General features: G+C 36.8%; 1 protein-coding gene and 5 non-coding genes across 6 annotated transcripts; all 6 read right to left on the bottom strand.

Annotated features, from left to right (window-relative positions):
• Positions 1-10,599: 10,599 nt before the first annotated feature.
• Positions 10,600-16,002, bottom strand: LOC108986848 (protein CMSS1). Its single transcript, XM_018959628.2, has 6 exons — positions 15,708-16,002; positions 15,431-15,620; positions 15,200-15,272; positions 11,887-11,936; positions 11,544-11,657; positions 10,600-11,037 (listed from the first exon to the last, which is right to left on the bottom strand). Exons 1-6 carry the CDS (start codon positions 15,985-15,987, stop codon positions 10,908-10,910), a joined length of 837 nt encoding a protein of 278 aa, XP_018815173.2. The 5' UTR covers positions 15,988-16,002; the 3' UTR covers positions 10,600-10,907.
• Positions 12,892-12,973, bottom strand: LOC118344071. The gene has a single exon (XR_004797838.1). It is a non-coding gene; the product is annotated as a small nucleolar RNA Z122 (small nucleolar RNA).
• LOC118344070 lies at positions 13,122-13,203 on the bottom strand. The gene has a single exon (XR_004797837.1). It is a non-coding gene; the product is annotated as a small nucleolar RNA Z122 (small nucleolar RNA).
• On the bottom strand, positions 13,350-13,431 carry LOC118344141. Its single transcript, XR_004797906.1, has one exon. It is a non-coding gene; the product is annotated as a small nucleolar RNA Z122 (small nucleolar RNA).
• LOC118344069 lies at positions 13,574-13,655 on the bottom strand. The gene has a single exon (XR_004797836.1). It is a non-coding gene; the product is annotated as a small nucleolar RNA Z122 (small nucleolar RNA).
• Positions 13,788-13,877, bottom strand: LOC118344072. The gene has a single exon (XR_004797839.1). It is a non-coding gene; the product is annotated as a small nucleolar RNA Z122 (small nucleolar RNA).
• Positions 16,003-16,106: the final 104 nt, after the last annotated feature.

Here is a 16,106-nt window from a genome sequence, read left to right as displayed (position 1 = left end):
CCACTACTGGTCGACATTCAGGGATATCAACTGCTCCTAAATCCTGGTGTCTAGATAGGTTAGAGGGATGGACGTACTTGATCGGAACCACACTACATTTAATGGGACAAAGATCGGCACGCCACGACAAGTAGACACATCACATTTAATGCATTCCAGGGCTCAACACACAACGATGTACCTTTTAAAATGTCAGTGACAATCGCAATTAGGTCTAGCAAGTCTGTTGTGTAGCAGGGAGTTGGCAATGACACCCAACCCCTGTACGGAAAGGCACACCCACAACCTCCACCTCGGGGATCACCCTGGTTAGGTATAAATACCCCCTCCCCTAGCCAAGGAAGGGGTTCAGACTCTCTCATACTTTAGCTCATTATTCTCTCTGATTGAATGTTTCTCCCTTTTAGTCTATCTCAACAACTGACTTAGGCATTGAAGGTACCACGGCACCGTGAGCCCCCATTCTCTATCTAAACAGGATCCAGACCTAGCTCAGCAGCGTGGAGTAGTCTAGGCTATGAAACACGGCGTCAACAAGAATACTTGAGATAAATAAATTAAAAAATTAAAAATTAAAAGAAATGGAAGCAGTTGTACGCAAAGTTTTGAATACCGTATCGGACGCCGTACTGGTCAAGGTACTGGAACGAAATATTTTAGTACCGATACCATTTCGGGATAGTCGATATATGAATAAATTATGTGTGAGTGAGAATCTGACCCACAAGTAAGGAGAATGTGTGAAACTAGTCAAATTCAAAACTTATCCAACACGTCAATATAACACTTATTAACTAATTCCAAATGTGTTAATAACTTTGGAACACTGCGGCTAGGGTAACTGTGGTCGTTGCCAACTTCGTCTTCTTCGAGCACGTAAAAGCTCTATCATCTTTTTCTTTCTGGAATGAAATTTTGATTGTATTATCTTAATGTTTCTATCTTTTCTTTTCAGATCCTCTATTTTTTCATAGACTCAAATGAGTTATTTTTGTTTGATTGAAGGCCCTTTCTTACTGGGTTAGATCGGGACTGGCTTAGTTGATTAGAAAGTTAGGGTTTTGAATAATCTGAAGGTGAGGCCATGCACCTGAATTGTGGGTATTTACAGCACTTTGTATCCGACTCACCCATAACAATTAGATCCATGCCTTCACCGTTGGTTATTTTTACAAAGAGATGACTCCTTTATGGCATTAGAACCTACGACATAATCCTTCTATGTGTTACTAGAAAGGGAAGACATACCCATAGCGATTAGCGGTGGCTGCTTTCTACGTTGGAAATTAATATCATGTATTATTAGAACATTGCCATCAGCTTGCCCATCCCATTAGCCAAAATTTGCTTAATATCACACTTTTTGCCTTTTACCTATTCCACTCAAAACCTAATCCTATATTATAATTAGATTATCAACTTAAACTCATATAATAATAAAATATTTTTAATTCCTAACTTTTTTATAATTTTTTATCTAATTTATCTTTATCAAATATTGCAGATCTACCGGTCATATTTTAATTTTTAATCAAATAAAATATATTTTGTATTAATTTTCATAATTTATAACATGCACTTTTTCGAGAGTAGTGTCTCAAATATTTGGATAAGCACCGTAACGAAAATCAGTTTAGCTAACCTTTTGACTACTCCAATGAAACCCCATTTTCATCTTCATTGGTTAAAATATTTGCTAATTACTAGTTGTTATAGCTAATGGGATGCATGTCAATCCTCTTATACTATATAGTTTGTGGATTAATTCTACATACAGTCATGAAATGCACAAACGCCGTACAGTCGCTTTGAAAAAGAGTAGGATCTATTATTAAAAAATTAATTTCTTTTCATGTGAGTCTCATATTTATTCAATTTTTTCAAAGCGACTGCACGGTGCTTGCATACTCACAACTGCAAGTTTCATTTCTCCAGTTTGTGTGGTCCGCATCTTCTTTTCTTTGGTGGGAAACTTTCCATTATCCACGCATGTAAGCATGCTAGCTACCATTCACCACTTCAGTTCAGTTGTTCGTAATTCCGAGATTGCTATGCTATCTATATATGTACATGTATGTGAATTACTTGCTCACGGCAAATGTGGGAAATGATGTCTTTGATGTCATTCAATAGGTAGCCTTATTTTGTATTAGAGTATTGCTATTGGGCCATCATGTGACGTCATATGTTCATCTGAATTATATGGTACTATACTTACCCCATGTATTGAGTTTGACTAAAAAAAGTGTGGTCAATGTTTTCGTCTTGATTTAGGAGGCTTGTAAAGAATATATTCATGCTTTTGTGAGTCCATCTCTATTAAATTGTAGACGATGAAGGAATTTAGACATGTTAGAAACTCAAAACCAATGGTGAAAGCAAGACTACTAAACCGGCTTAGGAAAACAATGGTGTCATAGAGGATTAAGCAAAAACTTATGGCTGCAACGGTTGTCAATATTCTAAGTCTTGACAAAGATATTGGCCATCTGAGTTACCCTCCCATGGAGTTTGTGCCTATTTCCTTTGCCCCTAATGAAGTTTGACATCATCGCAATCAAAGGGGAAATAAAACCCAGAAAGCTAACAAAGCATAACCAATTATTTAATGAAGCCAACAAAGCACAAACCAGGTTATAAGGAACAAAACAAGATTGCATCATGGCAAAGGGCAACCATATCAACCAACAAGAAAAAAAAACCTTGCATAATAGGAAGATATTCTCAACCACAAGAGTTGCCACATATGGCTACAACATATCCAAAAAGTGCTGCCACATATCCAAAAGGGGCTGCCACATTGACCAACAACCAACAAGTCCAAAAAATTAACACCATGCATAGTATCCTTTAACAAAGCCAATTACCACAGCCAAGTATTATAACTCAAGAACATGGATCCTCAAAATGGTCCAATTTTAGGCATAGGAAAGTAATATTTCAAAATGGTCAGTGGAAAAGTGTATGAAGGACCTCTGTCGAATTACATCACTCAGAATTACATTTCTCAAGCATTTCAGTCCAGTACACTAACTACTTGCGCAAAGATCTGATGCCTGATGCCTTCCCAGATTCGGCTCCGAGTCCTTGACTTGTAAAATTTTTTGTTCTTCTTTTTTTGTTTTTTTTAAAGATGTATTAATTCCACGAACAATATAATGTTGTATGTGACGTAGCGCCTCTGTCATTTCATTTTGCATCTACCTACTTGTGCCCTGGTTCGTATATTTAGTTATGTTTTGTTTGAACATGAGCACCCTAGTAGGTGTTGGGCCTCCACGATCTTTCCTTAGCTTTAGTTTCTTGTTGGACTTGTATGAGTTTGGTCACTTTAGGTGGTGAGAGGGGAATGTTTGAGGAAGAAGTTCCCTACTTATTAGTTGGTCGAGCCATGGGCTCCACCAAGTTCCTCATCAACTGAAGCGACTTTTGGCCTTTTTACTTGCAAACCAGTGCTCAGTGTGCAGGGTGCCTTGCATGAGCCTAGCTCCACATTGAAAGCTAGGCGGGAGATGAGCTCAACCTCGATAGGGGGCAAGGAGGGACATGCTTAAGGAAGTTATTTCCTCCTTTGTCGTCAAGCAGGCATGAAGCTTAACTTTGAGTGCTAGGAGGGAGATGGGCTCGATCACGCTAGTGGGCGAGGAGGGAAACACTTAAGGAAGATGTTTCCTCCTTTGTTGTAGGGCAAGCGCGAAGCTCAGCTTTGAGTGCTAGGCGGGTGATGGGCTCGACCACGCTAGGGTGCGACGAGGGGAATGCTTAAGGAAACTATTTCCTCTTTCGTCGTCAGGCGAGTGCCAAGCTCAGCTTTTAGTGCTAGGCTGGAGATGGGCTCGACCGTGCTAGGGGGCTAGGGAGCGAGCTTGGAGCTTGGCTTTGAGTGCTCTTCGGTAGTTAAAAGTTGGGTTATTTCATGTGCCCATTTGGGTATACCTTCCCCTACTTCTGAGATCTCGAGCCCAACGGGGCGGGAGTCTCTATTACCTTGGTGACCATGGGCAATGGCAGCATCGTGTCGTCCATGATCAACGTTACACGTGCTAACTAGTCAACCTTCCAGTTGTCCTTCTGGGGAATCTGCTCAATGGTGAAACTCCTAAACTTGTCACGTTCTTCCCACACTTGACGTAGATAGGATTGGAGTTTCTCACTTTTCACCACATACTCCCCCTTGGCTCTATCCACTACCACTTGGGAGTCCGCCTTCACCTCTACATTCACCGTGGCTCTATTCTCGGCATTAAGACTTCAGAATTGGAATGTGTTTATAGCATAATAAAATTGAAAAAAAAAACCCTTATTTGAAATATAAAGTTTGAGGTAACAGAGTTATTTTCGTCTTTTAGTTCTTAAATGCTGGGAATCTTATACTCTGCGAGTTCACTGCTAAGAACTTGCATTTGGCTCATGATCTAAGAATTTAAGAGCACCTGTACAATATAGAGGTCGTCTTGCCTGTGTTTTTAGAAGGGTTATGATTAACGTGGTTAATGAGAAGAATGAGACAGAAGTCTTGGTGTCTTAATCCTAAGGTGAATCATGGGTTCACTTTAGTGGATGAGCACTGGAGGCAAGACCTTGAGTTGGAAGATGTGATGACCGTAATGGGTCCCCGAAGGTCTTGTCATTGTAAGGGACATGGAAGAACACAGGATAGAAGGAGAGTGTTTCAAGTGAAGTGTAGCTTATGTTTTCTAAGTTTAAGTTGTTTATGTACTAGATAGAGAATGACGCTAAGGTTATGTGCATGCATGTATGTTGCCATCTGACACGCGCATGAATGGACTGCATGGTATGAAAGTAACATGGAGTCCAGGGAAGTGTTATGTTCATACTCTTCTAGAGTTTTCTAAAATGTACGAAAATGAAAAAGGAAACGCTTTCTCCAAACCCAATAATTGCCATCTGACACGCGCATCAACGGGTCTAAATTTTCCATTAGCTTGATTTTGGCTTCTTGGCTGAGTTTTCAAATTGATTGTGGGTTTAAGGGATTCCATTCCCACGGGTTCATATCATTTAGTATTCAGAGCTCGGTTTCCAATCAAGTCTGATTCTATCTTCTAATTCTTGCATTTTTAAATTTAATTCTAGGGCTTCATTGTTTTAGGGTTGCCAAAAAAAAAAAAAAAAAGTAAGCTGCCGAAATTCTTAAAGTTGTTGGTTTGGCTGAAATTTGCATTACCTAGGTTTCAAAATTCTAGGGTTTCTCGCATCTCTAAGTTTGTCAAATGCTTAGAGTGTCGTTCCATTCATTCTCTTCTACTTCATTGTCAATTCTTGTGTGTTTGAATTCAATTGTTTAATTTTCACAATTGAATATTGCTGTTTGTAATTGAATTAGAGAAAATAAAAGAAAAAAAATTAAAAAAAGAGGAAAAAAGAAAAGAAAATGTAGCATATTCAAATGTTGCTATATAGTTACAACTAATAAGCAAGTGTTAGTTTCTTTTTCAACGATTCTTTCCACTTAGAAATTAAATGAGCAAGTGTTAGTTTCTTTTTCTACTATCTAAAAGGTAATTTTTAAAATAAGCCCATGGAAGGAATCGGTAGCCCATGCACAATTTAGGTGTCTTCTTGGCAATTGTACATTCTCTTGATTTTGCTATTTGAAAAAGATGCACTTGTACAATTTACTACACAAAATTTAATCTTGGCACTTGTACCATTAAGCTAAGGATTAGAGAAGCAAGTCCATTAGTGAATTTAGTGAGACTTTTAGGACCTTAGAGCATTCATGGGTCTAGCCCAAGAAGCCTTGAAATCAAGCCCATAGGGAATTCAAGACTTGGTAGCTAGCCTTGGCCCAAGCTTAAAAAAGGCATAAGGCCTTTGGGCCAAACTTGGCGTTGAGACTTTTAGGACCTTAGAGCATTCATGGGTCTAGCCCAAGAAGCCTTGAAATCAAGCCCATAGGGAATTCAAGACTTGGTAGCTAGCCTTGGCCCAAGCTTAAAAAAGGCATAAGGCCTTTGGGCCAAACTTGGCGTAGAATGGACCCTTTGCCCAATTAGGCCAAGTCAAACCTTTTCAAGTACATCTTAGTGGATCTTGAGGTTTCTTTCCAATCCCAAAAAGCTAGAAATGAGGCTCCTCTCATTCAAACCCAAGAGCCCATAAGCCATGAACCCACACACTTGGCCCTTTTAAGACCAAAATTCCAATACACCATACCAATAGTTTCCTTATGTCCAAATCATACCATTAGTACCCAAATTAAGTTTTGAAAGTTGGCTAAGACCATTAACCATCATGCTTGAGGTTAGTGAACTTTAAGCCACGCTTTGAAACTTAATTTTGTTTCTTCTTTTCTTAACCTTTTATTCAAAATTTTTTTGATTAATTATTTCATTTCATCATATTAGACATTACTAATACCCTAGCTAAACCTCCCCACATGTCATTAAGGAAAATGACATGTCAAACCCCCAACATTACATCAATCGGCTATGTGCATTATTCTTTGAATACTTGGACTGTTTTGCCCTTAGATCCAATATTTTTGTGGCTTGACCTCAAGGGTAATATGATCCTTAAACACCTCATGAGACCCATTTAAACCCAGTTTGAGCCATGGACGAAATTGGTTACACAAACCAACTCAAATGACCAAACCGAGTGCAGTTTGGTCTAGTTTGTGTAGGAACCGATTGGGTTGGAATCTAACCAACCATCTGCCATGGTTGAGCCACCACCCCATGTCACCTCCTTCACCACCCAATCTCCAAGAGGTCCCATGACCATCATGAAGGAATTGGCTCAGTTTTTCCCACCCAAAACCATCCAAAACCGAAGTCCAAAATCTGCCAAATAAAACCACCTAAATCCGCCGGTTTGCAAGGGTGGTTTGAGTGATTTTTTGCCACCTGAATGATGCCTCACGACCTGGACACCTCTACAGGACCAATGTAGATACAGTGAAGAGGGAATCATAGTGGTTTCAGGCCATTATTTCCCTTGCACAATGTGACATAAGCCCATGGAAGGAATCTAGAAAATTTCCAGACTGGTGCACCGCCCACTTTACCCAATACCCTTGCATTCAAGCCAACGTCTCCACCCCTCTTGAACTCTATAAATACCTCTCTCACCTCATCATTTCCTCCACACCTCAACTCCAAGTTTCCTCTTGAGCCTTGAGAGCACCTCTCCCTCTTAGAGATCAAAAGAGTGAAACCAAGTGTATTCTTGGTGAGTTCTTGAGTGTTCTTGTGCAAGGCTATCTTGAGTGCTTGGAAGGCCACGAAATTTGTAATTTTTCTTGATTTTGATCTTAATTAGCATTTAAAGCTTTGTTTCCAAGTGTTGGTACAAAATTTGGTTGAGTTTTGAGAAGGTTATCATGCTTAGTTCAAAATCGGGTCAATTAAGAGATGGTTTGAACGATTAAATGATATTAAGTGAGAATTTAGCTAGGGCATGTCTTAAGCATGATTTGATATGATTTATTATTGTCTTATAATGATTATGGAAGGTTTTATTTGTGATTAAAAGCAAGCCATGATAGGTTTTAAATCTATCTTGTTTTTATCATCAAGTATGAATCAATTTTGAATAAATTGGAGATTAATTAAGGATATGTTAGCCATGATTAAGTGTTGGGATGAACTTGATTATCCAAGAATTAGCCTTCATTATTTCATTAAAGATGTTAGTAATCATTTGTGATTAAAGAAAATTTCATATGCATGCATTCATAGGGATCAATAGCTGAAAATACACTTAGGCATCAACTAGAGTGCATGCCATAGGTTTGGACTGTTTGGGCAAGTTCCATTTTGATTTTTGAAAATACAAGGGTATAGATGGTTATAAAATACCAAAAATATGAAGTTCATTAATTTTGCTTAAATTTGGAGTTCATTTGCAATTAGTAGAAATTTAGGCCCTTAAAGACAATTTTTGAAAGTCTAGGGGTATTTTTGTAAATACTCAATTTTTGAAACATTTGTTTGTGAACCTTATCCATAGAAATATTAATCCTAACTTAGTGCACACTTGATTTATGCAGTTACATCGTTATTTTCAAATTACTCAGGAAATTTTTAAGTTGGCCTCTAACTTACACCTTGATAGATTATTTATGAATTATTGATAAATGTTTCATTCATATTTTAATTATTATTTTAAGCATAAAATATCATGTTATATAATACATTAAGTGCATGCTTACATGACATGTGATATTCTTCACCATTTTTGCATATTACATCTATAAATGTCATTTTTGCATGAAAGTTTGCCACATATGCCCATGTCATGAAAAACATTTTTCAAGTATAGCATGAAAATCATTTTTGACACAACTCGAAAGGCTAGGATGGGAAATTATCTTAGTGGAACCCCTCTGTCCACTCTGGAGTGTTTAAGAATAGAGTGGTAACCCCTGAGTTGACGAAGAACAGTCAACAGGTTTCGAATGGGTTCTTTTTAAAGAACACTGGAGCGAAATCAATATGTTATGACACCTAATGCTGGTAGGTGTACACGTTATGATGTTATGTTATATTTATCAATGCATTGAGAACGAGTCTATAGATAACGTAGTTTCAACGTAAGTTGTACTACAGTCACAGACAGGTACTCACAATGCATATGGGGGAACTGTGACATTACCACACATTATAGTGTAGTCATTACCACTAATTGAGTAATTGACTGGAAGAGCACTCCTTTGGGCAAGTTTAGTGAAAATAAAAGATCACTCTAGCACATCAATATCATTATGAGATCTGGGTAATCCAAAACGTGCATTTCATATTCAAAAATCATATGATGTCACCAATTCTAAGATAATAGTTTATTCACGGTTATAACCGGAGTACATACCTTTCCACACAGACAGGCAATTTTTTCACTTCTAATACATGCAATCAATCCTCCCTAGCATCCCTGAGAATCCACGCTATTCAGTAACAAAGAGCAATCGAACAATATTGTTGGCATTTGGAGATCTCGAATATTCATTAGAAAAAACACTTACGACCGCTTCCTCAAACTGTTTCAAGCTCTCCATTGTGTGTTTTCTCCAATCCATATGTATTCATCTATGAAATCGATAGTTACTCCATATGCAAGCACTCTAAGGGCAACGATTATCTTTTGTATGGAAGATTGACGAGTCTTCTAGCATTATCTCTTCTTTAGATGAAGTAAAACTCGTAATGTAACAACCCGCCAAAATTCAACGAATGAATTACTTTAGGCTTTAGGAACCTCGTGAAAATCCTGAAAATCTTTCACGAATCGATCAATTCGGCAGGTTTTAGTCTTACCACTATGATATCAAAAACGTGATTTCATTTATTTGAGGTAATTAGGAGTGTGATAATGAGAAATGGTCTATGACATTAGTCTCAGATAAATATTTAGGATTTTATGGCACAATAAAACGATTTTCATTTTTTGAGCAACTACTGTTTGAAAACGCATTTTGAATTGTTTGAGGCACTTAGGATTTGAATTTCGTGAACCGAAGTATCCTCCTAGTTTCATATGAATATTTAGAATTTTATTGTACAAAATTATTTTCACTAGTTTCTGAGTGAATAGTGACTCCAGTATAAGCGCCATGTGGCACTTCGTCCAGTGATCTCAAGTTCAAGGTGTGGAATGCCTAAATTAGGTTAGAAAATGTTTATTTGGACAATTGACAAGATTTTAGCCACACTGGGAGAATTAGTGCTGGACACTTGGTATCAAGAAGAACCATGAGATGGAAATGTGAAGAATGAAGAAAATCAAATATTGTGATCATGCCACCTAAGCCACACATTATTCCATCTAACCATCCAATTTATGTGAAACCAAATAAGATTTCAATTCTATAGAAACCGTAAATACTTTAGATTATTCAACTAAACTCTATATAATAATAAATATTATTAATTTTCAACTTTTATATTACTTTTTATAAAGTTTTTCATTATAATTTGCAAATCTAGTGGTTATAATTTTTGAATAAAATATATTCTATTTTAATTATCATAATTTATACAGTGCACTTTATTGAAGATTTTATAATTAATAAAGTGACGGTGATACCATTCATTTTAATTAAATTATTACTATTTACTTATATTTCCGAAGCTAACCCCCGTTTGATAGGGGAGAGAGAGAATTGAAGAATTTGTAAATGTCGTAAAACGAGAGAAATCATGATTAGAAACTGTCAAGGACAGAAAATAAACTTTAAAAAGTAGATACCGAAGTTACTGTTCATCTACGTTCATGTTAAGCCCTCCCATTTCCATACAGGCCATTCGTAAAAAAAAAACTGAATAAAATTAATAAAGAATATTTTTTTTTTGAAGTAAAAATCTTTTTTTTACAAAGAATCAACGTTTTTAATACATTACCAAGTTGTATATATGTTACCTGCTTGAAAAATCGAGCACATTAACGTGTCCACCCACAATCGAAAAATCAGTTGTCATTAAAGTGTTTTTCTCCATGGTAGAATGCAAGTATAATAATTAAGGAGACGATTTTCAGGAGTTGCTTTACCCGTGTTGATGTAAGAAAAAGGATTAATTCAATTATGATGATGTTGCATTATCAATTAATGCGCAATACTGGACCGTATAATTTTTTTTTTTTTTTTTTTTGCCACCAGATGTAAAGGTCTCGCAAGAATTTTCTGCAAGTGAATCTCGGATAATTTAAAAAAACAATCTCTCAATCCAATAACTTCTAGAGATTGTTTCCATCCAAGAGGATTCAAACCTTACACCTTGGAATAAGCATACCACCAAGACTAGGAGGCTTTTATCACTAGAAAAAAAAAATACAACACAAATATTGAAAGGAGAGACGTGCGTTCTGGCTAAAGACAAAGCTGAAAATGATACGCGCGTAAATACATTTGGCTCAAAATTTGTACCTAATGTGTCAGTTAACCCTCAGGAGCTCCCTCTTTTCCTCCCCTTAAGTTCGGTCACACTTTGTAATGGACCATAAAGACAAATACGCAGATTACCTTGCAGCAGTCGTGGGTGAAAATAGCACTTGTACAAGTCCCAGAATTCATCCCTGCCCAGCAAAATGAATATGAGTGATGCCTGAGGCATGGATTTCGAAAAACAACGACAAAAATGAATAGATATCAGGAGGTCAGAACCGTGCCAATCTCACGCAGGTATAGAATGTCAGTGAGTTTAAAATACAAAAATAAGATTTTTTAAACTTGGACAGATTATTGAACTGAAAATCACAAGGGCATGTTAAGACAAAATGTGGGCAATACAATATCCATGGAGGTCTATCGTGTATCAAAAAGACCTCATGTTAGGTCACAGTTTTAAACATTGTATCAAATTAATGAAAATGCCAATCTCCAAGGAGGTCTAAAGTATCATAAAACCCTCATGGAAGTTTAAGGAGATCAAGGAAGGTATCAAATAAGAACCAATTGAATGGAAAAAACAAAATATAAGAAAAGAACAGAAAAAAAAAAACTGCAACCAATAACAAAGAATAATAAAATAAGCATAACAGAAGGGAAAATGGATATGAATTACCCAAAATAAAAATCAAACCTGACTTGTGGAAGTGTAAAAAGGGAATAGCCCTTAACATCTGGATGTATGTCGAGCAGAATCACTGCTAACCGTGAGAGGCCCAGCGCCTCAATGTCAATTAGCTTCTTTACTCTAGGATCAATGTAAAAAGCACCCATAAGCCAAATTATTCAAATAGAGTAGAAACAAACTCAAAGACAGGAGATAAAAGATGTCATTTGCACATCAACAATCCCAAAGTGGTGGACAAATGCCAGCTTGAGGTTCCCAGAGGAAAGTCTTGACTCATTTGTCATAGTTCTTTTTTACTTATAATGAATAACTAATTTGTCATGATCAATAGCACAATATGTTCACTAACCTGCTCGGTGTACCACAAGCAATATTAACACGACTCTTTAACAATGATACCTGCATCAAACCACGAGGGAAAAACATTAAATATACATATAAGGAGAGTAGATGATGGGTAGAAGGGTAAATGAAGTACTGGTAAGACCATTTAAAATTACACAACTAGAAACTGACAAGAGTAGCATATCAATAACAATTAAGAAACCAATGGCATCAGAGACCAGGCACAAACTTTTGAAAATACCAAGGGTGTCTTCGTGTAGCCTCTCAAAGGCTCTACCTCAAATGAAGAGTTTTGGGCACACAAAAAAAAAAAGTGCACCACCATATAATACACTTGCAAAAGTTAGATAATAAAACTTAGCAAAAGTCACCTATTATTAATTTCAAACGATCATTATCAAAGTAGATTACATTCTCCTGATCAAAATGAACGTTGATTACATTCTGTTAGACAAAAAAGTCAAATGAGAGTTTACTTATAAAAAAGTCCAATGGGAGTTTTTTTCCAGCTTTGACCAGCGTGTCTTTAAATTCAGTTGCACTTTTTGACAATTATATGGGATCCTCATGCTATTATCTATCATGCTGGTAAGAAAATGCAGTGACTGAGGCACAAAATGACCAAAAATCAATGTGAAAGCTCCTGATAACGTTTTTCTGAATATCTAGAAAAAATAATCATTACGATATAAAACTCATTACAGCATTCTTCGTGTTACTAAGTTTAAGCAATAAAAAGGATTTATTGGATAATTGAAGTGTTTGTTCTTACATAAACAAATGAAATGGAGGTTTGGCAAACTAATAAGATGAGACATTAATGTCAAAATAATAGAAGAGGTCAGAAATAACAGGAGAAAAATTGGAAGCCACAAATGCTATAAAATTATTGTCTTGTATTTCATGGAGAGAAGATACATAACTTAAGGCGCACGTAAAACAACACATTGAGGGCGATAAGATGAACGATATATAGATGTATAGGTAAGTAGATATAAATTAGGAATAATTTGGGATCAGACTGACGTGCAAATTAATATTCAGCAGAGCTGATGCTTCAGTCACTCATGTTGTTGGCATCATTTCCCCCATATTCCAGTATCAACCATAAATCTAGTCATCTAACTGGAGATAGTGGGATATCAACTTAATGCGCATGCAAAACAACAAATTGAGAGCAATAAGATGAACGATATAGAGGTAAATAGGTCAATACATAGAAATATAAATCACAGATAATTAGGGATCAGACTGACGTGCAAATTAATATTCAGCAGAGCTGATGCTTCAGTCACTCATATTTTTGGCATCATTTCCCATACTCCAGTATAAACTACAAATCCAGTCATCTAACCGGAGATAGTGGGATATCAATTTAAGGCATACAGAAAACAACACATGGAGAGCAATAAGATGAACGATATAGAGGTAAATAGGTCAATACACAGAAATATAAATCATGGATAATTTGGGATCAGACTGACGTGCAAATTAATATTCAGCAGAGCTGATGCTTCAGTCACTCATTTTTTTGGCATCATTTCCCATACTACAGTATAAACTAGAAATCCAGTCATCTCACCAGAGATAGTGGGATATCAACTTAAGGCATATAGAAAACAACACATGGAGAGCAATAAGATGAACAATACATAGGAATAGGTAAATAGATAGAAATATAACATGGATAATTTGGGATCAGACTGACGTGCAAATTAACATTCAGCAGAGCTAATGCTTCAGTCACTCATTTTATTGGCATCATTTCCCATATTCCAGTATCAACTATAAATCCAGTCATCTCACCAGAGATAGTGTAATTCCTAATAAATGTCACTCCGAAATTTAAAAAAATAGAAAATAGAAAACGACACTATGGTGTACAAATAAATCATAACAATGAGACTTGGGATCAGACTGACGTGCAAATAAATAAATTTCGGCATTTCTGGCACCTTTGCCAATCTGTTTGTATCTAATCATCATTTCCTCAAGTCTACAATAATCAAGAACACTAATAAATATACAATTACTTGGGAGATGCTACATAATAATCAAAGATATGAAACCTTTACAAATTTTGGTTACAGGAAACAAGTTCCACCAAAATATACGGACTCAGGAACAGCAAAGAAAAGGACAAAATGTCATGGACAGTTAAAGAAATCATTAGAAATTTGATGTGCCAATTGCATCAACAACGCTTCATTTAAACTTTTGTAATTGAATTTTATTGAAAGCATATAATGGTAAGCAGTTGGGTAAAACTCGTTGGAAGAAGTGAAAAAATCTACCCTTACCAAGAAAAAGAGAGGTAGATCAATAAAATCTCTAACCAATGACCATTGGATAAGGAAAGAGGAAGCGGGATACCTAATAACTTAGGAAAATGAACATTATTGTGATTGACTGGTGTTGCATGTGGAGTGGAGAATCAATTTATCACCTATTATTGCATTGTGAGGTTGCTAATGCTCTATGGACTGTATTGTGGGCTTGTTTGGCTTAGGTCAGTTTATGCTTTACAACCCAACAAAGGCAGAATCGTCAAAATGCAAAAAGGCTTGTTTGGCTTAGGTCAGTTTATGCTTTACAACCCAACAACGGCAGAATCATCAAAATGCAAAAAGAAGAATGTAAGTAACCAAGTTATGGCACTTAGACTCTACAACGAGTTGAATGTAACGAGAATCCTGTGCATCTTAAGTCTTAAATGACGAAAATTGCAAAATGATTGGCATCACGAAAAATAAATCTCGAGATGACTAAAACATGTCATCTAGACCCAACTGACATCCAGGTCACCCTGAATAGCTCTTCAAGCCAAATCACAGCCAGCATAAAGAACACAGTTCAAGACTTGCATTAATCCACTTGGGTTAAAAAATCTAATTTATTCAGCATAGATGCAGCTCTTTAATAAGTTTCTCAAAGCTGAATGACTATAACCATCATCCTCACATATCATCCCTACACTTGATCAACAAACAAGATCCACCTCAATTTATGGGCCCAAAGTTTTGGTCACATGAACATTAACCAAGAACTTTCTGAGATTCACGGACCTGAACTATGTCAAGTCAAGTGCTACTGATCTCTTTAATCCAGTCCTAATAGGCTTACCATTATACTTGTAGTACCTTGAACAGGAAAAATACGATTGAATAATTTCAGATCATCACATTACTAAAAAATCTAAACCACTTCCCTCAAATTGTCTCTACATCATTTATTTCACTCTAAATATAGCAAAAGTCGCATTGTCAATAAAAAGGTTAAATTGGCACCGAAAAGTAAAGAAGGGATAAAGAAACTACCTGTTCCTCAACCTTCATGTGCTTCGAGAACAGCTTTACGGCATGGCAATCTTTAGTCAAGGACCGAAAACCCCTACAGGAACAAAATTCTCAACTAATTTCTCAGTGATACTTGCAATACAAATTAGAAATAGGAAGTTTGACACATACCAGGAACACTGGCAACATAGACTATTCAAATGGTTCAAAAGAGAAAATGTTCAGTGGGAGTGAAACGAACAGCATTCAAACCTTAGGAGTTCTATCGATCTCAACGCAGATGAACTAACGATGAGAAGTGCCGGACAGCCAGGATCAACTTTCCCTTCCTGTTTTCCACAAAGCGCTTCTTTCCACGGTGACCCGAACGCTGCCTTCATATGTTTCCCCAAGTTCTGAACATCTTGGGTCGCGTCTTGAGATAGCTCCACAATGGACGTATCTGATCAATCAAACGGAGACTTATCACCCAAGAATATATATCTATAATCTCTCCTTTGGAAACCAACCAGAGCGCTATAAAAAGTACCTTTGATGGATTCCAACTCGAGAGAAGAAAGCTGCACCCCATTCGCAGACTGAAACTGATCGAGGAAGAAACAAAGCTGCCGCTTTGCTGCTGAGGCGGGGTAGGCCTCTTCGTTGTTTTCATGGCTGCTTTGTATATTTTGTATAAGCTCAGCCTCGTTCTTGTCCCTCCTCTTCTTCTTGGACTTGAGCTTGGTCTTGGCTCTCTTCGGGCCAAGACGTTTTTGCTTGATTTTAGGGTTTTTGGAGTTTGAATGCTTCTCAGCCGTCAGGCTCCCCATTCCTCTAAGTTCTAAGCGTCTGTTAGGTTTATGTTTCGTGCTGTTTTTATACTACAGTTCGGGTTCGGAGTCGACTTGGAATGGGTAGACACACCTAATTTTTAAGAAAAATGCTAGTT

The sequence above is a fragment of the Juglans regia genome, chromosome 12 (genome assembly GCF_001411555.2).
Source record: "Juglans regia cultivar Chandler chromosome 12, Walnut 2.0, whole genome shotgun sequence".
NCBI classification, from domain to species: domain Eukaryota; kingdom Viridiplantae; phylum Streptophyta; class Magnoliopsida; order Fagales; family Juglandaceae; genus Juglans; species Juglans regia.
Note: the sequence above shows the minus strand (reverse complement) of the source record. Positions and strands in the feature narration are given on the sequence as shown.

Coding starts and splice junctions, on each gene's coding strand:
- LOC108986848 (XM_018959628.2), bottom strand. CDS start 15,987: ATGGGGAGCCTGACGGCTGAGAAGCATTCAAACTCCAAAAACCCTAAA. Junction 11,937..15,199: donor ACATGAAGGTTGAGGAACAG/GTAGTTTCTTTA, acceptor GGTTTGATGCAG/GTATCATTGTTAAAGAGTCG. Junction 11,658..11,886: donor GCTTGTGGTACACCGAGCAG/GTTAGTGAACAT, acceptor CATTGATCCTAG/AGTAAAGAAGCTAATTGACA.